Source organism: Engystomops pustulosus, chromosome 1 (genome assembly GCF_040894005.1).
Source record: "Engystomops pustulosus chromosome 1, aEngPut4.maternal, whole genome shotgun sequence".
Classification (NCBI taxonomy): domain Eukaryota; kingdom Metazoa; phylum Chordata; class Amphibia; order Anura; family Leptodactylidae; genus Engystomops; species Engystomops pustulosus.
Window position 1 is genome coordinate 19,932,475 of NC_092411.1, and position 20,772 is coordinate 19,953,246.

At 47.4% G+C, this 20,772-nt stretch overlaps 1 protein-coding gene across 1 annotated transcript in view; it reads left to right on the forward strand.

Moving 5' to 3' along the window:
- The window catches only part of SPEF2 (sperm flagellar 2), a 76,059-nt gene extending 56,767 nt beyond the window's left edge, over positions 1-19,292 (forward strand). Inside the window, exons 25-37 of the mRNA XM_072134786.1 lie at positions 280-440; positions 5,097-5,280; positions 6,847-6,994; positions 8,323-8,454; positions 9,733-9,871; positions 10,470-10,699; positions 11,044-11,150; positions 13,320-13,502; positions 13,626-13,718; positions 16,944-17,114; positions 17,631-17,828; positions 18,039-18,161; positions 19,025-19,292. Coding sequence (XP_071990887.1) covers positions 280-440; positions 5,097-5,280; positions 6,847-6,994; positions 8,323-8,454; positions 9,733-9,871; positions 10,470-10,699; positions 11,044-11,150; positions 13,320-13,502; positions 13,626-13,718; positions 16,944-17,114; positions 17,631-17,828; positions 18,039-18,161; positions 19,025-19,108 — 1,953 coding nt within the window. The 3' untranslated portion in view covers positions 19,109-19,292. The remainder of the gene's footprint in view (positions 1-279; positions 441-5,096; positions 5,281-6,846; positions 6,995-8,322; positions 8,455-9,732; positions 9,872-10,469; positions 10,700-11,043; positions 11,151-13,319; positions 13,503-13,625; positions 13,719-16,943; positions 17,115-17,630; positions 17,829-18,038; positions 18,162-19,024) is intronic.
- Positions 19,293-20,772: the final 1,480 nt, after the last annotated feature.

The following is a 20,772-nucleotide window of genomic DNA, read 5'->3' on the forward strand; positions in this document are numbered from 1 at the left end:
TGACCTACAACAGGAAGCTTTGTTATTTTTAGAAAAAATGATACTTTTTGCTACTTTTTTTCCCCATTTTAGTTTTATTTAGTGAAATCCCTTTAATTTGGTATAGGGTATGGTGAAGGTATAGAATACAGCACTGTCCCCATATAGCAATCAAGCGGGACGGCAGTATATCTAGCCCTGGGAATCCATCATTATTCACGCAGCCTCTCGGGGTACAGTTATGAAAGGGTTAAAGAGGCTGATCTTTAAGGACGACCTCTCTTGGCTTTGTACATACAGGTGGAAGTGGATCGGTTCCAGGATACAATGCGCTTTCTCCGTGATTACTATGAGGGGATGGAGAATAAAATCCCAGCAGAGAACACTCCGGAGTTTGTCCGTATCCCGCTCCTGGACATCTCTAATTCCAGCTCAGAGGAGGGAACAGAGAACCCAAGAAGGTGAGGAAGACAAAACATACAATAGTGTCTGTGGTTAAATCATCAATAGTCCTTAGTCCTGCCTCTTCTTCTCCTTAAAGGGAACCTGTCAGGCCCACATCAATGATAGAGCAGGATAGGGACCTAAAAGAGCAAAATAGACCTTTATCACAACAAACTTATGAAGCAAGTGCAAAAATAATCATCTTTTCTATGAATGTGCAGATTAAGTCTGTAAGTGCGCTGGGGGCGGGATTAGTTTTCCTATAGACAGATCTTAGGAAGCCAGTGGCTGAAAATGTCAATCATGGCTCAAGGGGTGATTTAAAGGGAAACTGTCATCAGGAGCCCCCATGTCCCCATAGAAAATACTGGGACACATTTACTTACCCGGTCACTGGAGTTCACAGAAAGTGCATTGTCCAGCGATAATGGGGGTCATTTACTAAGGGCCCGATTCGCGTTTTCCCGACGTGTTACCCGAATATTTCCGATTTGCGCCGATTGTACCTGAATTGCCCTGGGATTTTGGCGCACGCGATCGGATTGTGGCGCATCGGCGCTGGCATGCGCGCGACGGAAATCGGGGGCGTGGGCGAACGAAAACCGACAGATTCAGAAAAAAACACCGCATTTAAGACAAAAAATGTTTTGCGAAAATTACACTTACCTTCACCAGTTATAGGCCGGTGAATTTCAGGGCATTCCAGTGCGCCTCCGGGGAACTTCAGAGCAGCAGCGCCACCTGGTGGACGGTGGAGGAACTACCTTAGTGAATCCCGGCCGGACCCGAATCCAGCGCAGAGAACGCGCCGCTGGATCGCGAACGGACCGGGTAAGTAAATCTGCCCCAATGTGTTGTGCGGTGATTCACTAAGATCATGCGCCCGATATCCTGCATATGTTACTTCCCCGCTCAGGTCCGACGGAGTTCACCATCTTTTTAGTAGTGCATTTTAAACATAAGGGGGGTCATTTACTAAGGGCCCGGATCGCTCTTTTTCGTCAGGTTTCCCAAAAATTACCGGTTTGTGCCGAATTGCCCCGGGTTTTTCGGCGCATGCGATCAGATTGTGGCGCATCAGTGCCGGCATGCATGTGACAGAAATCAGGGGGCGTGGCCATCAGAAAACCCGACAGATTTGGAAAAACCACAGTATTTTTTTAAAAAAATGTGTCGCCTGACACGCGCTTACCTGCACCCAGGATAGGACGGTGAACTCCGGCGGGCTTCAGCACAGCAGCGACACCTGGTGGACATCGGGCGCATTACCTTAGTGAATCGCCGGAAGACCCGAATCCTCGATGGAGAACGTGCCGCTGGATCACGACAGGACCGGGTAAGTAAATGACCCCCAGTGTGTGCGACACAATTTGAAAGTTAAATCTCACGCTCAGTCCAAATCATTCGGGCCGTCTGACGGCCCGCCCCCTAATTTGTGTTTGTGTTGCATGAAAGCAGCGCAGTAGCTGAAAGTAGTATTAAAGGTCACAGTGTGTGATGTGGTTCTTATTGTCATATTTTAATTCATAGTCTGAGGCTTTGTCTTAGAGGTGCAGTAACCTGAAACTGATGCGGGGACTGTGCTGCCCTTCACTGCACATGGCACAGGCAGTGGGATGATACCAGCGGAGGACATTCACAATGGGGCACATTTACTAAGGGCTTTGTGCCACACTTTTTTCAGACTGTGCCCGTTCTTTAATGTTAAAGAGATAGAGGATCAGCATCTGCACTTCAACCAAGGGGTATTAAAGGAACAATACATCCTCTGCCCACAGAGGAGGCCCCTTTAGGACAGGGGGCCCTGGGCAAATGCCCAGTTTGCCGCCCCCTAACGCCGGCCCTGAGGTCACCTCTTTAGCTCTGATGGACAATTGTAGACTTTACCAATAACTGTCTTTAGGCAAATCTTCCAAATCAGGCCCTGCCCCCTGTGCACTTGCAGGTTAATTTGCATGTTCATAAAAGGATGATTATTTCTGCACTGGTTCATTAGTCTGTGGTCACTGCCTCCTATATGGCAATGTTATGGGTTTGGGTGGCAGTAGGAGCCAGACAGATCCCCAAATTGTTGAGGGTACATCTTCCTTGAGGGTACATCTTCCTTGAGGGTACATCTTCCTTGAGGGTACATCTTCCTTGAGGGTACATCGCCCTTCTCTTTCCCATGTGGCACCAGAGAATTCTCCAGTGGATCAGCATATATCCCAAAACATGACCTCAGAGGTCCATGAAAAGACCACCTAATTTGGGGGTTACTTGGACCTATTTTCAAGAAGCTGATGGAGATTGGGCCCCCAGAATAATATCTGATGGGCCATAGGAACCCGACCCTGAGAGACCACGTTGCTTTTCTCATCATGGCTGCTGACTGCTTCACCTCAATAATCTCCTCTTCCTCTTTTCTTTGAACTCTTCAGCTTCTCTCCTGACCTCTTCATCATGTTCATAGATTTGGGTGATATCTGGCCTTGGAAAAAAACTCTTCTGTGAAGTGAGAAACCATAAAGTATTCTTAGAAGTGTCATGATCTTCACCTATTATATTGTCAGTCTATTACCTCTTTACATGTTATAATAGCCATTAGATGTTATCTCTAGACTGACACATTGGACACTGGATATAATAGTCTCCACTTCTCAGCTGAGAGCAGGACTCGCTATGTACAGGGTCACTGCCTCTGAGTGGAGACAATTGTATCCAGTGTAGGCAATGCTCTGTGAGCTAAACACATTAGCAGCAGTTGTACCAGGCTGATGTGTTACATTTTATCAGTCTGTAGACCAGGCTGTTTATCTCACAGAGCATTGCCTAGACAGAATACAATTGTCTCCACTTCTCAGCTGAGAGCAGGACTCGGTATGTACAGGGTCACTTCGTCTGAATGGAGACAATGCTCTGTGAGCTAAACAGCCTGGACTCTAGACTCATACATTGTAACAAAGCAGCAGAGAAATCTGTGCACCTGCTGCTGATGTGTTTGGCTCACAGAGCATTGTCTAGACTGGATACAATAGTCTCCACTTCTCAGCTGAGAGCAGGACTCGCTATGTACAGGGTCACTGCCTCCGAATGGAGACAATTGTATCCAGTCTAGACAATGCTCTGTGAGCTAAACACATCAGCAGCTGCTGCATCAGGCTCTCTGCTGGTTTGTTACAATGTATCTGTCTAGTCCAGGCTGTTTAGCTCACAGAGCATTGTCTAGAATAAAATCATCTCTATTTCTCAGCTGGTACCAAGACTCACTATGTACAGGGTCACTAAGTGGAAACAAGAGGCAATGGTGAAGAATTTTTCACATGACACCCATTAAAAGTTGTAGATCACAATCAGTAGCATCCTGACAACCCACCTACAGTAACCCTCCTTTACCATCCGAGCAGCTTGTACCCTCACCCCGGGTTCTGTTACCCCTTCCATCTCTACCAGAATGTCACTCAGTTCCTGTGCATTGTACTTACTACACCATGGATTTAACAGTAGGTTAAAATAAATAGAAATAAAATAAATAATAATAATTAAAACAACTTTATAAAATTGTAAATTTCTAAAAATGTGTGTATAACTATATTACTGGCTATAGCTCCCGGTGTTGCCCGGGATACTAAATAACTTCTTGTAGCTATATCTCTTACATATATCTTCTCTATATCTATCTCTCGCTCTCTATCTATCGCTTTCCATATTTATCAATCTGTCTTTTTGTCTCTCTCTGTCGCTCTCTCACTTTTTGTCTTTCTTTCCTTGTCTGTCTCACTGTCTGTCTTGTCTCTTCCTCACGGTCTCTATCCATCTTACCTCACACATAAGGGTCTTATACTTATAGGCCTATAGTAACCAATCAAAGCTCAGAGCTCATATTAATGACCTGTGGCAAATAGAAACTGAGCTGTGATTGGTTGCTAACTGGCACAGCAGCAGCAGACAATGGCTCCTTGTATGTGGTGGTTAATAAGTGGATTTTGGAAAACACAGGGTGAAAAATTCAGCTCAGAAATTTGGTGATTGGAAATGCGACAGTGCAGATTCCTTTATCGGACATACATACACATACACACACACATACATACATATACATACATACATATACACACATACATATACACACATACATATACACACATACATATACACATACACATACATATACACACATACATATACACACATACATACATATACACACACATACATACATATACACACATACATACATACATATACACACATACATACATATACACATACATACATATACACACACATACATACATACATATACACACACATACATACATATACATACATACATATACACACATACATACATACATATACACATATACATACATATACACATATATACATATACACATACATACATATACACATACATACATACATACATATACACACACATACATACATACATATACACACATACATATACACACACATACATACACACATACATATACACACACATACATACATACATATACACACACATACATACATACATATACACACATACACTAAGCTTTATATATTAGATATCTATATATACATCCATAAACATATAATCACTAACACAATCTTTGCAGCCTCATATGGTCTATTATTGGGTTACAATACAGGCTAAAATGTATTACCCTGTTTCCTGTGTAAAGGATCCCTTTAGTTCCCAGAAGACCCCCGACCCCAGAGGTGAGCTCAGCAAAACCAAAAAGTAAATCGGCCAGCGTGAAAGTGAAGGAGGATCCCACGGTGGAGGTGCCAGGACAGCTCCCCGAGGCCGAGCACAAGCTCATCCAGGAGATATGGCAGACAGCGCTATCAGCCATTGCTAACATGGTAAGAACAGGGGTGATACTGTCCAGAAGGTGCAGGGGGCGCTGCAAAAAAAAAAAAAAACATTTTTCTGTGTTATTAAAACAGCATTTTTTCTTTCAAAAACGTTAAGAAAAAGTAAGTGATAATGTTATATATATATATACAGACAGTCCTCTACTTAAGGACACCCTACTTACAGACGACCCCTAGTTACAGACCCCTCTGCCCACTGTGACCTCTGGTGAAGGTCTCTGGATGTTACTATAGTCCCAGGCTGCAATGACCAGCTGTAAGGTGTCAGTAATGAAGATTTATGGATAATCCTTGGTCCCATTACAGCAAAAAATTTTGAAACACCAATTGTCACTGGGGCAAAAAATATATTCTTTTGTCTGGATCTACCATTATACAATATACAGTTTCGACTTACATACAAATTCAACTTAAAAACAACACTATGGACCCTATCTTGTATGTAACCCGGGGACTGCCTGTACTGTAGAGTGTTACTTTATATTCAACCGATCTACAAAACTCCAACTAGTATCACGTGCTATAAAATATATAAAATAAAAAGCCCAAAACTTTAAAAATAACTTGTTTTTTTTGTGCATCTCTTCAGTAACACAAATCACAATGATCCAAAAGTTTTATGCACAACAGAAAGGCGCCAGTGGAAATCATACATCCTTCTACAAAAAACAAGCCCCCATACATTTATCATTGACAGAACATATAACATTATGGAGGAGCCAAAATGCAAAGACAAATTGGGGGTCATTCACTAAGGGCCCAATTCGCGTTTTCCCGACGTGTTACCCGAATATTTCCGATTTGCGCCGATTTTCCCTGAATTGTCCCGGGATTTTGGCGCACGCGATCGGATTTTGGCGCATCGGTGCCGGCATGCACGGGACAGAAATCGGGGGGCGTGGCTGAACGAAAACCTGACGGATTCGGAAAAAACGCCGCATTTAAAAAAAAAAAATCTGTCGCGGAGCTTGCACTTACCGTCACTCAGCCCGGCTCGGTGAACTCCAGCGCGTTCCGATGCTTTTCAGCGCAGCAGCGCCACCTGGTGGACGGCGGAGGAACTACCTTAATGAATCCTGTCCGGACCCGAATCCAGCGCAGAGAACGCGCCGCTGGATCGCGCGAATGGACCGGGTAAGTAAATCTGCCCCAATGTCTGAATATATGAAAAAAAAGGTGTAGAAAGACAATAAACAACATTTACAAAAAATTTTAAAAAGCCAAAATTTATGCATTTCCCCCTAAATATTAGTTATTTAATACAAGTGTCGATGCACCAAGATGGCGCCATTAGAAATACAGTACAACTGGGAAAATGACACGAAAAAAGCAAGTTTTAGCTCTTGAATAGCTGTAATAGAAAAATAGGAAAAAAAATCAGACAGTGAGGAAAAAAATAAAAAAAAATTCTAATCTTTTTGAATTTCTGATCATTAAAACCGGAGAGTTATTTTGCTGCCCCTCGGACTCCTCATCCCACCCTGAGAAGCCCCTAATGGTTTTATAGACAGTAAACCTTGTACCTCAGTCCTGCATTGTTCCCTTTCCTGCCAGGTGTCTATGGAAAGACAAGCCCTGGAGGCGGAAGAAGAGAAGGAGCGGCAGGTGCTGGAACTGAAGGAGAAAGAAAGGGTTAAGGCCTCTCAAATGGCTTCTCGGGGCAGTCAGAAAGGGGCAAAAAAGAAATCCCCCAACAAGAAGGGTAAGAGGGGGAGAGAGGCAGCACGATGTGTGTGTACATTACATGGAGGCACCAGGACTGGCATTACATGGAGGGACCAGGACTGGCATTATGTGGAGGGACAAGGACTGGCATTATGTGGAGGGACTAGGACTGGCATTATATGGAGGGACAAGGACTGGCATTATGTGGAGGGACTAGGACTGGCATTATATGGAGGGACAAGGACTGGCATTATATGGAGGGACCAGGACTGGCATTATATGGAGGGACCAGGACTGGCATTATATGGAGGGACCAGGACTGGCATTATATGGAGGGAGCAGGACTGGCATTACATGGAGGGACAAGGACTGGCATTATATGGAGGGACTAGGACTGGCATTATATGGAGGGACTAGGACTGGCATTATATGGAGGGACCAGGACTGGCATTATATGGAGGGACCAGGACTGGCATTATATGGAGGGACCAGGACTGGCATTATATGGAGGGACCAGGACTGGCATTATATGGAGGGACCAGGACTGGCATTATATGGAGGGACCAGGACTGGCATTATATGGAGGGACCAGGACTGGCATTATATGGAGGGACCAGGACTGGCATTATATGGAGGGAGCAGGACTGGCATTACATGGAGGGACAAGGACTGGCATTATATGGAGGGACTAGGACTGGCATTATATGGAGGGACTAGGACTGGCATTATATGGAGGGACCAGGACTGGCATTATATGGAGGGACCAGGACTGGCATTATATGGAGGGACCAGGACTGGCATTATATGGAGGGACCAGGACTGGCATTATATGGAGGGACCAGGACTGGCATTATATGGAGGGACCAGGACTGGCATTATATGGAGGGACCAGGACTGGCATTATATGGAGGGACAAGGACTGGCATTATATGGAGGGACAAGGACTGGCATTACATGGAGGGACCAGGACTGGCATTACATGGAGGGACCAGGACTGGCATTATATGAAGGGACCAGGACTGGCATTATATGAAGGGACCAGGACTGGCATTATATAGAGGGACCAGGACTGGCATTATATAGAGGGACTAGGACTGGCATTATATAGAGGGACTAGGACTGGCATTATATAGAGGGACCAGGACTGGCATTATATAGAGGGACTAGGACTGGCATTATATAGAGGGACTAGGACTGGCATTATATAGAGGGACTAGGACTGGCATTATATGGAGGGACTAGGACTGGCATTATATGGAGGGACTAGGACTGGCATTATGGTTTCCCTGGGTATAAAGTAAAGATATTCCCCAAGCCATACCCCCACCTCCCCATCTTGATTTATTAATCTTCTTTTTTTATCAGGGGGTAAATCCCCAGGACCAGCCGCCCCCTCCCCTCCCCCCACGGCCCCCGAGGACAACTCAGAGCTACAGAAGAAACAGGAAAGTAAAATGAAGATGAAGCAGGAATATCTGGCGGCCCTGGAGTGTGAAGGTCAGTGCTAGGGACCTGTTATATAATATCATCCATGTCCTGCCGGGTCTCTGCCTCCCTGACTGTTTCCTTAGGTTTTCCATCATTATGTATCCACCTGCACAGGACAGCAGCCTGGACATGAGGTGCACCTCACATTCAGCTTCCTGTACAAAATAGGTCTCCCACCAGACCACCAGGGAAAATAGTAGGAAGCCTTCTTATGCCATAGATATAACTCAGCTATTGTACTATAGACCAAAGATGAATACAGCATTAATCTGTCTTGTATATACCAATTTATATATGATACTAGACTTCAAGGGGGTAGACTAAAAACTACTCTTCTATACCTGACCAGTAGATATTAACCCCTCATCTACCCTAGACCACCAGGGAAATATATGAACTACGTGTCTAGGCATTAAAATATGAAATGCCCTCTTCTACCCCATTGAAGAAAGTACTTACCTCTTTTATATCCGAGACCAGAGGTGGCACCTGGAGCCCTTTCTGTGGGCACCCAGCACAGAATTTACCAGATAGGACTCATGGCTTCTTCCTGCAGTCCAGGACAGCCCAGGACGCGCCACGCTCAGCTCTATTTTAAAGTGACACCTACTTGGCTGCCAGGACTACAGGAGGAGTGAGAAGGTGTGGACAGCAGTGGATTATCGTTGGAGCTCCTGCTTCCTCTTCAGGGGATCTTGGGGGGAAGCTACAATCCAAATGTCTCCTGCTTTCTATTGTATTGGTGTCCTCATGACGCCAATACGATTGAAGCTTGTGATACAGCAGAGATCAATAGGTCACTGCTCAAATTGTCATGTTGGCACTTTGCAACATAAAAGTGGGTTTTGGTTGTAGTTTGGGCACTCTGTATCTAAAAGGTTCGCCACCACTGACCTAGACCATCAGCAATATATGTGAACCCTCCTCTTCAACCCTAGGCCACCAGGGAATAAAATCTAAACCCCCTCCATAACCCTCTAGTAAGGACAGAAACTTCAATACCATCAGAGGACCCATACTTCTTCTCTAGGACAGCAAAACAAGATGCTATACTCTTGACCACCAGAGCTAATACTATTACTATTGCCTCCAGACCACCAGGGAGTAAATTATTAGACGTATAGCTATAAATCTATCCACCAGGCAGCTACTCTAGAACACCATATACAACATCATCCCAGTAACTCCTTCTCTTTCCCCCAGACCACCAGGGAAACTTCAAATCATCTGATATTTTATTTAGTTTTTTTGTTACAAATTTTTTTTTTTAATGTTACTTTTTGTCAGAGGCCTCTGTGACCTCCAGACTGGAAGTGATAAAAGCCAAAGCCCTGGACATGTGCCAGGAGATTGTGACGAGAGCGGAGCAGGCGTATAAGGACATGGACATGTGGCTGGGGGCGCGATTCCTGGCCGAGATGTCGAGGTAAGACTCATAGGGGCACATTAACTTACCCGTCCCTGGTGCATTCCCCGAAAGTGCATTGTCCGTGTGTAATGCACTGTGCCGCGATTCACTAAGATCCTGCGCCCGATATCCTGCATGTGTCGCTTCCCCGCTCAGGTCCCAGGAGTTCACCTTCTTCTTCCCGGTGCATGTAAGTGCATTGTCCGTGTGTAATGCCCTGTGCCGCGATTCACTAAGATCGTGCGCCCGATATCCTGCATGTGTCGCTTTCCCACTCAGGTCCCAGGAGTTCACCTTCTTCTTCCCGGTGCATGTAAGTGCACACAATTGCGACTCAATTTGAAAGTTAAATCCTGGGCTCAGTCCGAATCAGTCAGATAGTCCGACGGCCTCGTCCCCCAATTTATGTCGCATGGAAGCCGCTCAACAGCACCAAAATCCGATCGTGTGCAACACAATCCCTGCGCAGACACCTGTTAAATACCTGTCACAGCCGTGCAAAACCCGAAAGCCGTGCAAAGTGCAGTGCGCGACCCTTAGTAAATAAGCCCCATATGATCACAGTTCATCTCTTCTTATACCGCATGATGTGTAATACCGCACTATGTGCTCACAGCGTCGGGAAGCTGATCCAGATCGCTCATTACTGCGTGGAGGCAGCGACAAAGATACAATACGAGTTGGTCCTGGAGCAGAGCGACTTCTACATCAACTCCGATATTAAAGTCATTCCGGATCCGGTCCCACCACCCAGACCGCCTGCGGTGGAGCACGCCACGGGGGCGACCCTCACCGTCTCCCAGCTACGACGGCTGCACAAGCAGTTTTTGCAGGTGGCACCTGGAGGTGAGATATTTATCTGTACTATTAAATATTACAATTTTTTCAATCCATCCATAAGGGATTCATTTTTGCCAAGTGAGGATCCAAAATCGGAAGTGAAAGGAGGGACAAGTAATGCCCCTTAAATCCCTACATGCCCCAGTCTTATCTTGCAGCAAGTAAATATTTAAACATTGCAACCTGTGCCAGTCAGCTGCAGAGAAAGCTGTGGGGTTGTGTAGTGTACAATAGCCAGAGGCAACCCCATTGCCCTGATAGATGAGGGATCTGCTCCTATCCCTGTGTGAATGAGATCTTCCTGATTGCACAGGGGGGCGCTCTATCATTCACTTACATCTTCTTTATAGGACTGATGATGAGTAAGTTATTCTCTGACATTCTGCTGGATCTTACATCGATGACTCTTGGGGACGATGTGCTCCCGGACTTGTGGATGCATCTGTCACTGTCTGCGGTGAGTCGACATTTCCACCAAATATCCAAATGTTTCCTGCAGATGATGGGGGTGGCTCCCGAACAGGGACAGTATTAGCTTGGATGCTACATAAATTGTCACTGTATGTATACCTATGTATTGTTTTAGGTGCACCGATATTCTGGTAATACTTCAGCAAACAAAATTCTGCAGCCAACACTAGGGGGAGCTCCAGTGCCCAATCCATAATGCAAATATTGTCACTATTATGGGGAGCCCACGATTCTACCGCAGGTATTGATCTCTGTGGTAACACAGTGGGGCAGATTTACTTACCCGGTCCAGTCGCGATCCAGCTGCGGGTTCTCTGACGCCGATTCAGGTCCGGCCGGGATTCACTAAGGTTCGTGCGCCGTTGTCCACTACGTGTCGCTGCTGCGCCGAGGTCCGCTGAAGTTCACCTTCTATTTCTTGGTGCAGGTAAGTGCGTGTCAAGCGACACTTTTTTTTTTAAAATACCGCGATTTTTCTGAATCAAGTGGGTTTTACGATGCCCACACCCCCCCCCCCCCCCCCCGATTACCGTCGCATGCATACCGGCGCCGAAGCGCCACAATCCGATCGCATGCGCCGAATTGCCCCGGGTTTTTGGGGAAAAATTCGGGAAACCCGATGCAAAAAAGAGATTCACGCACTTAGTAAATGACCCCCAGTATGCAGTTACATAGCTAGGACAAAGCAGTTAGCTTCTCTAGGCAGACAATTAAAATTAATCCCTCTACCCTCAAGTTGTAAAATCATGAGGGAAGTAGGGAGATTTTTGGCCATCTTGTTGGGGCGAAAAAAGAAATGGAGCCTTCTCCCCATGAAGTGTAGTATGAAATCTAAGCAGCCAAATTCTATGGGATAATTAACATTTAAGTCTAAGTAAAAAAAAAAATTACATACCAGCGGTAATTATATATGAATACATAATGAATATACCACACATTACATATTATACATATATTACATTTTAATATATATCTGCAGGGAATATACCTACATATAAATATTACCTGCAGTGAATATACTTAGATATAAATATATACCTGCAGCGAATATACTTGCATATAAATATATACCTGCAGTGAATATACTTACATATAAATATATACCTGCAGTGAATATACCTACATATAAATATTTACCTGAAGTGAATATACTTAGATATAAATATATACCAGCAGTTAATATACTTGCATATAAATATATACCTGCAGTGAATATACATGCATATAAATATATACCTGCAGCGAATATACTTGCATATAAATATATACCTGCAGTGAATATACTTACATATAAAAATATACCTGCAGTGAATATACCTACATATAAATATTTACCTGCAGTGAATATACTTACATATAAATATATACCTGCAGTGAATATACTTGCATATATGTTTGGTCTATGTTGGCCTAGCTAGCATAGGAACCTTTGTAATGTCCGTACTGGGACTGCTTATTATGGAGTAGGGGTAGGCTGGTAGTGAGACTCCTACTCCATCCGGGCTTCGGTCCTGGGCTTTTGTATAGCCCACAGGTGCGGGTCATAGACCTCGTTAGAGCCTTATTTAGACTGCAGGCCAGAAGCAGTAGGAGAGGCGCTGAATGCTGGTCTGAGTTCACACAGCGAAGGTAACTGAGTGCCTCCGGATATTCAAGAGCATGTGCCTGGCAGCCTGGTACATGTATAGTTAGGTGCTGTTGTTGTATTAGGCAGTGTCCAGCCGTGCAGGGTTTATTATTGTATGTGTTCTGAAGTGTGAATAAAACACTTGATTTGGACTTTAACTCTGCGTGTGTCCCTGCTTTCTGCACTACTACAAGGCAGTTCCCCACACTACATATAAATATATATAAGCAGTGAATATACCTGCATATAAATATATACCTGCAGTGAATATACCTACCTAGAAATATATACCTGCAGTGTATATACTTACATATATATATATTTACCTGTAGTGAATATACTTATGTATACCTGCAGTGAATACACCTACATATAAATATATATATCTCCTTGGAATATACCAAACAAATAAACATATACCAGTGATGAATATACTGAATAAATAATTGAACACTAGCTGCACTAACCATTACTAAATCAGTGCTTTTTCAAAATAATTTGTAAAAAACTATTCCCCATGTATTCCAGATTCAGGAGATCACCGCTGCTCTGTCCAATGGCTCGGATTACATAAATTGGCGAAAGTTCCTGTTATTTGTTTCCTCTCCCTGGCCGCACCCCTCCCTGCCCCAGCTCCTGGGCACCTTGCACAGATTTAAGGCTGTAGATAGCAGTGGATGTGGGACTCTCCATGAAGACCATTACAATCAGGTGAGACGTATATGAAACCCTCAGTTACATGACATTAGGGCTGTCCCTGCAGCAGATGTGTGAGTGCAGTCACATTGCCCCCTCTCATCTCCGGTGACTCTGTGTATTTCTCTCCTGTATAAGGCGGAGCTGTGGTTTACAGGAAAAACGGAAGAAATCGAACTCAGCGACCCAACAGAACCTCCTACATTCAACAGACTGGAGCATCTCATCAGGGTACAAAGCTTAATATACAGCAAATTATCATAGAGATCTGTGCAGCTGCTGCTGATGTGTTTAGCTCACAGAGCATTGTCTAGACTGGATACAGTTGTCTCTATTCAGAGGCAGTGACCCCGTACATATCTAGTCCTGCTCAGTGTATCCGGTCTAGACAATGCTCTGTGAGCTAAACACATCAGTAGAAGCTGTGCAGATCTCTCTGCTTGTCATAGTCCTGCTATATAGGGGAATGTCCAGGTAATCTCAATGACAATGTTGTGAGAGAGTGAATCAGCGGGCACTGTGGTGATGGGGTGAAGCAGCGGGCACTGTGGTGATGGGGAGAAGCAGCGGGCACTGTGGTGATGGGGTGGAGCAGCGGGCACTGTGGTGATGGGGAGAAGCAGCGGGCACTGTGGTGATGGGGAGGAGCAGCGGGCACTGTGGTGATGGGGAGAAGCAGCGGGCACTGTGGTGATGGGGAGAAGCAGCGGGCACTGTGGTGATGGGGAGGAGCAGCGGGCACTGTGGTGATGGGGAGGAGCAGCGGGCACTGTGGTGATGGGGTGAAGCAGCGGGCACTGTGGTGATGGGGTGAAGCAGCGGGCACTGTGGTGATGGGGAGAAGCAGCGGGCACTGTGGTGATGGGGTGGAGCAGCGGGCACTGTGGTGATGGGGAGAAGCAGCGGGCACTGTGGTGATGGGGTGGAGCAGCGGGCACTGTGGTGATGGGGAGAAGCAGCGGGCACTGTGGTGATGGGGAGAAGCAGCGGGCACTGTGGTGATGGGGAGAAGCAGCGGGCACTGTGGTGATGGGGTGAAGCAGCGGGCACTGTGGTGATGGGGAGAAGCAGCGGGCACTGTGGTGATGGGGTGGAGCAGCGGGCACTGTGGTGATGGGGTAAAGCAGCGGGCACTGTGGTGTTGGGGAGAAGCAGCGGGCACTGTGGTGATGGGGAGAAGCAGCGGGCACTGTGGTGATGGGGAGAAGCAGCGGGCACTGTGGTGATGGGGTGGAGCAGCGGGCACTGTGGTGATGGGGAGAAGCAGTGGCACATGGTGATGGGGTAAAGCAGCGGGCACTGTGTTGATGGGGTGGAGCAGCGGGCACTGTGGTGATGGGGAGAAGCAGTGGCACTGTGGTGATGGGGAGGAGCAGCGGGCACTGTGGTGATGGGGAGGAGCAGCGGGCACTGTGGTGATGGGGAGAAGCAGCGGGCACTGTGGTGATGGGGAGAAGCAGCGGGCACTGTGGTGATGGGGAGAAGCAGCGGGCACTGTGGTGATGGGGTGGAGCAGCGGGCACTGTGGTGATGGGGAGAAGCAGCGGGCACTGTGGTTATGGGGAGAAGCAGCGGGCACTGTGGTGATGGGGTGAAGCAGCGGTCACTGTGGTGATGGGGTGGTGCAGCGGGCACTGTGGTGATGGGGTGGAGCAGTGGGCACTGTGGTGATGGGGAGAAGCAGCGGGCACTGTGGTGATGGGGAGAAGCAGTGGGCACTGTGGTGATGGGGAGAAGCAGCGGGCACGGTGGTGATGGGGAGAAGCAGCGGGCACTGTGGTGATGGGGAGAAGCAGCGGGCACTGTGGTGATGGGGTGGAGCAGCGGGCACTGTGGTGATGGGGAGAAGCAGCGGGCACTGTGGTGATGGGGAGAAGCAGCGGGCACTGTGGTGATGGGGAGAAGCAGCGGGCACTGTGGTGATGGGGTGGAGCAGCGGGCACTGTGGTGATGGGGTGAAGCAGCGGGCACTGTGGTGATGGGGTGAAGCAGCGGGCACTGTGGTGATGGGGAGAAGCAGCGGGCACTGTGGTGATGGGGTGGAGCAGCGGGCACTGTGGTGATGGGGAGAAGCAGCGGGCACTGTGGTGATGGGGTGAAGCAGCGGGCACTGTGGTGATGGGGTGAAGCAGCGGGCACTGTGGTGATGGGGTGAAGCAGCGGGCACTGTGGTGATGGGGAGAAGCAGCGGGCACTGTGGTGATGGGGAGAAGCAGCGGGCACTGTGGTGATGGGGTGGAGCAGCGGGCACTGTGGTGATGGGGAGAAGCAGCGGGCACTGTGGTGATGGGGAGAAGCAGCGGGCACTGTGGTGATGGGGTGAAGCAGCGGTCACTGTGGTGATGGGGTGGTGCAGCGGGCACTGTGGTGATGGGGTGAAGCAGTGGGCACTGTGGTGATGGGGAGAAGCAGCGGGCACTGTGGTGATGGGGAGAAGCAGCGGGCACTGTGGTGATGGGGAGAAGCAGCGGGCACTGTGGTGATGGGGTGAAGCAGCGGGCACTGTGGTGATGGGGAGAAGCAGCGGGCACTGTGGTGATGGGGAGAAGCAGCGGGCACTGTGGTGATGGGGTGGAGCAGCGGTCACTGTGGTGATGGGGTGGAGCAGCGGGCACTGTGGTGATGGGGTGAAGCAGTGGGCACTGTGGTGATGGGGTGGAGCAGCGGGCACTGTGGTGATGGGGAGAAGCAGCGGGCACGGTGGTGATGGGGTGAAGCAGTGGGCACTGTGGTGATGGGGAGAAGCAGCGGGCACTGTGGTGATGGGGTGGAGCAGCGGGCACTGTGGTGATGGGGTGGAGCAGCGGGCACTGTGGTGATGGGGTGGAGCAGCGGGCACTGTGGTGATGGGGTGAGGCAGCGGGCACTGTGGTGATGGGGTGGAGCAGCGGGCACTGTGGTGATGGGGTGGAGCAGCGGGCACTGTGGTGATGGGGAGAAGCAGCGGGCACTGTGGTGATGGGGTGGAGCAGCGGGCACTGTGGTGATGGGGTGGAGCAGCGGGCACTGTGGTGATGGGGTGAGGCAGCGGGCACTGTGGTGATGGGGTGGAGCAGCGGGCACTGTGGTGATGGGGTGGAGCAGCGGGCACTGTGGTGATGGGGAGAAGCAGCGGGCACTGTGGTGATGGGGTGGAGCAGCGGGCACTGTGGTGATGGGGTGGAGCAGCGGGCACTGTGGTGATGGGGTGGAGCAGCGGGCACTGTGGTGATGGGGTGAGGCAGCGGGCACTGTGGTGATGGGGTGGAGCAGCGGGCACTGTGGTGATGGGGTGGAGCAGCGGGCACTGTGGTGATGGGGAGAAGCAGCGGGCACTGTGGTGATGGGGTGGAGCAGCGGGCACTGTGGTGATGGGGTGGAGCAGCGGGCACTGTGGTGAGGTGAGTAATTGTCTCATTTATAATCCTTTTTAGATTGTGATTTTGATGGATTTCTTTCTCTTTTGAATCTTTTTAGTTTTTCTTTGAGTTGTTTTCTGGCAGTGCGCTGCCTCCTCGTCTCCACTACACCGAGATGCTGCTGTACTTCGCTTGTCACCCAGACGCCATGGAAGGATTGTACCGGGCGCTGAGCATCACAGTGGGGAGACCGGTCATGAGGCCCACAGTGGATCACCTGCTTGTAAAGGTACAGGGTGCAGCACCCACATCCCTCATGTCTGATACTTATGTTCCAGCTATTTGTATTGCTGTGATCTTTGCTCTGTGCATTGGACGGCTCCACTCTGCACTGACCACAAGCTGAAGATAGAGACTACGAGCAGCTTAATTCAAAGAGCACAGCAGTGTGAGGACACTCCCCCAGTGCACTTGGCACAGCTACAATATTGGAATATGAATAGATTTTTCACAGTCCTGTTGCTACTAACATCATACACAAAGGTCTGACTACACACCTCTCCAAGGACTATACGTAACACAGGCTGCAGAGAGCACAGCAGTGTGAGGACTCACCCATAGTGCACTTGGAGAAGCTGCAACACCATATATTGCAGTCTCAATACATACTCTAGGGAAAGGTGGCAGATGTCAGACCCTTATCTGGTCATGCTGCATGGTATTATGGGATAGCACCACTGGGGGCTCTGAAGGCGGAGCTCTGTTTTCTGTACCTCTATCCTCTTCTCATCCAGAAGATGTTCAGTCTCTTCCAGCCATTAATGCCGCAGAAGAGAATCAGGAGAGAGTCACAGAGAGCACCGGGGGTGACACCACCCAGCACCCGGAGCCGCCCGCCATCACACTACAGGAGGTGCTGCGGGTGTTCCAGCATGGCGCCGGGGATGACGGAGACACTCACAGGTTCCACCAACTGGAGAGAGACTCCAATAACCTCCACAAGGTGAGATAACACAGCCCGGGGGGCTTAATGCTGATCTATAGGGGCTTCATTGTTGGAAAGGGTCCACCCCTAATGTGACGGTACCCAGGGTCTAATGTATGGGGGGGCACCTGTTCACACACGATGGGTTTATTCCGATTTTCACTTTGGATTCTATTGATTCAGCAGAAACTTTCTCCAACCTGATATTTTATATTCAATCTTTTACAGATAATCAAGAACATATTCAATGAGATGCGTCCTGACCCGTCGGGCCGGGTGCCCCTCCCTGCTCTCCTCGGACACCCCATTTTTCATGAACTTGTTGAAGATTGTCAACTTTATAAACTCCCAGTAAGTAAATTGTTACCTCTACAGCTTAAAGGGCATTTACCACCAGGATGAAGGACTATAAGCAAATGAGCCTGAGGGGCTCCAGGCACCATAGGTGTTAAAGGAGCCTGGAGCCCCTCAGGCTCATTTGCATACAGTCTTTCATCCTGGTGGTAGATTCCCTCTTTAATTCAACTTGTTCACGCTACAGTAATCTGAACATTTCCAGGGTTCAGCTGTAATCTATGGTGGTTGGTAAGTGTTCATTTTCCCTGCGCTGCCCCCCCAGGAGAAATGGAGTATTACACAGGGTCCATTTACATCAATGGTTTGTCTGTGTAATGCAGGACAGGAGAGATAGAACATAGATAAGGATCCTGAACAGAGAGTCCCTTCTATTAGCCCAATTTATCAAAAGGGGACACCAATAGATTTCCCAATTCAAACATCCCCTTTAATGGATGCTATATTTATTAGGGTTTTGTGATAAATGTTAAATTTTTTTAAAGGGATTGGTCCAAGTTTAAAAATTATTTCTTATCCATGAAATAGAGGATGCTGATCAATCGGATCTGACCAGTTGTACCACGTCCAATCACAAGAGTGAGGTCCTCTCCGCTAATATATTGGGTGTAGCGATGGAACATGTGATCATGTTTACTCCCTATGGGACTGATGGAGACAGAGTCCCATAGACAGTAAATTGAGCTGCATGGAGCATGTCCAGAACCCTGTGATCCGTGTAAGTGCCAGCAGACAGAACCTCAAATATACAACTTATTCCCTATTGAATGCAGCTTTAAGAGGCCAATCCCTTTAACTATCTCACAAGTAAACAGGTCTGTGTAATGTAGTAACCCAAGGGCATATTTCCCTGTCTCCAGGATATCCAGGACATAGTGGAGAAGGCCAAAGCCCAGCTGATGCATGAAGGAGACAGTGTGACGACCAGCCCCACTGCATCGTAACATCCCGCAGCTCCACTGCATCGTAACATCCCACAGCTCCACCGGAACGCCATCTACTCAGTATTTTATACTTCTCTGATTTTTACTGATTCGAGATATAAAAATATCCTCCCTGTAAAAAAACATGGATGTCAGAGGAAATGTAAGAATAGAAGAGATAATAAAAAAGTTATGAAAAACTTCATTTCTGTAGAAAAGTCTGAGAAATTTCATTTTTTTGTGCTGTGTGCAGGATCTGCAGTGTATCCTATGAGCTGTAGCATCACACTGCTTCCCTATTACACTTGAGTGAAATCTGGTTCATAGAAATCTCGTTATACCGTTTAGTTAAAATTTAATTCATTTTATTTAATCATTACACTTATTTAAAAGCAACAGTATGACAATATGATTTGTGAAGTACAAGCAAAAGTTAAATTATCCTCGGGAGTTCCACTAAAGCGTCCACACTCCACAGAAACACAGGAGTATATCCAGGTTACTGTCCACATATATATTAATCAAAAAGGTATTATAAAGTGCCAGTCGCCTGATATCCATACATAAATTTGTCACAAGAAGTATTGTAAAGTGCCAGTGCAACAGTAAATAGCAGTACAACCTGACATAAGTATGTGGCTAAAGTTTAAGTATTATGTGCCCTTTTTATGTTTGTATGGAGATGGCGAAACTGGCTTACCCATGTTCTGTTTGGTGTGGGCGCTGATACCTGGGGTATCAGCGCCCACACCAAACAGAACATGGGTAAGCCAGTTGCTAAGGTTTAATAGAGTGGGTTCGCATAAATTTACGAACAAATGATACGACTGAATTTTGTGCTAACTTTTTGGCTTGGTTCCCTATTACACTGCCTGTCTATACTATCTGTGTGCAGAGTCTCCGGTGTATCCTATGAGATGTAGCATCACACTGCTTCCCTATTACACTGCCTGTCTATACTATCTGTGTGCTGTGTGCAGAGTCTCCAGTGTATCCTATGAGATGTAACATCACACTGCCTGTCTATACTATCTGTGTGCTGTGTGCAGAGTCTCCAGTGTATCCTATGAGATGTAGCATCACACTGCCTGTCTATACTATCTGTGTGCTGTGTGCAGAGTCTCCAGTGTATCCTATGAGATGTAACATCACACTGCCTGTCTATACTATCTGTGTGCTGTGTGCAGAGTCTCCAGTGTATCCTATGAGATGTAGCATCACACTGCCTGTCTATACTATCTGTGTGCTGTGTGCAGAGTCTCCAGTGTATCCTATGAGATGTAGCATCACACTGCCTGTCTATACTATCTGTGTGCAGAGTCTCCGGTGTATCCTATGAGATGTAGCATCACACTGCTTTCCTATGACTCTGCCTGTCTATACTATCTGTGTGCAGAGTCTCTGGTGTATCCTATGAGATGTAGCATCACACTGCTTCCCTATTACACTGCCTGTCTATACTATCTGTGTGCAGAGTCTCCGGTGTATCCTATGAGATGTAGCATCACACTGCTTTCCTATGACTCTGCCTGTCTATACTATCTGTGTGCAGAGTCTCTGGTGTATCCTATGAGATGTAGCATCACACTGCTTCCCTATGACTCTGCCTGTCTATACTATCTGTGTGCAGAGTCTCCGGTGTATCCTATGAGATGTAGCATCACACTGCTTTCCTATGACTCTGC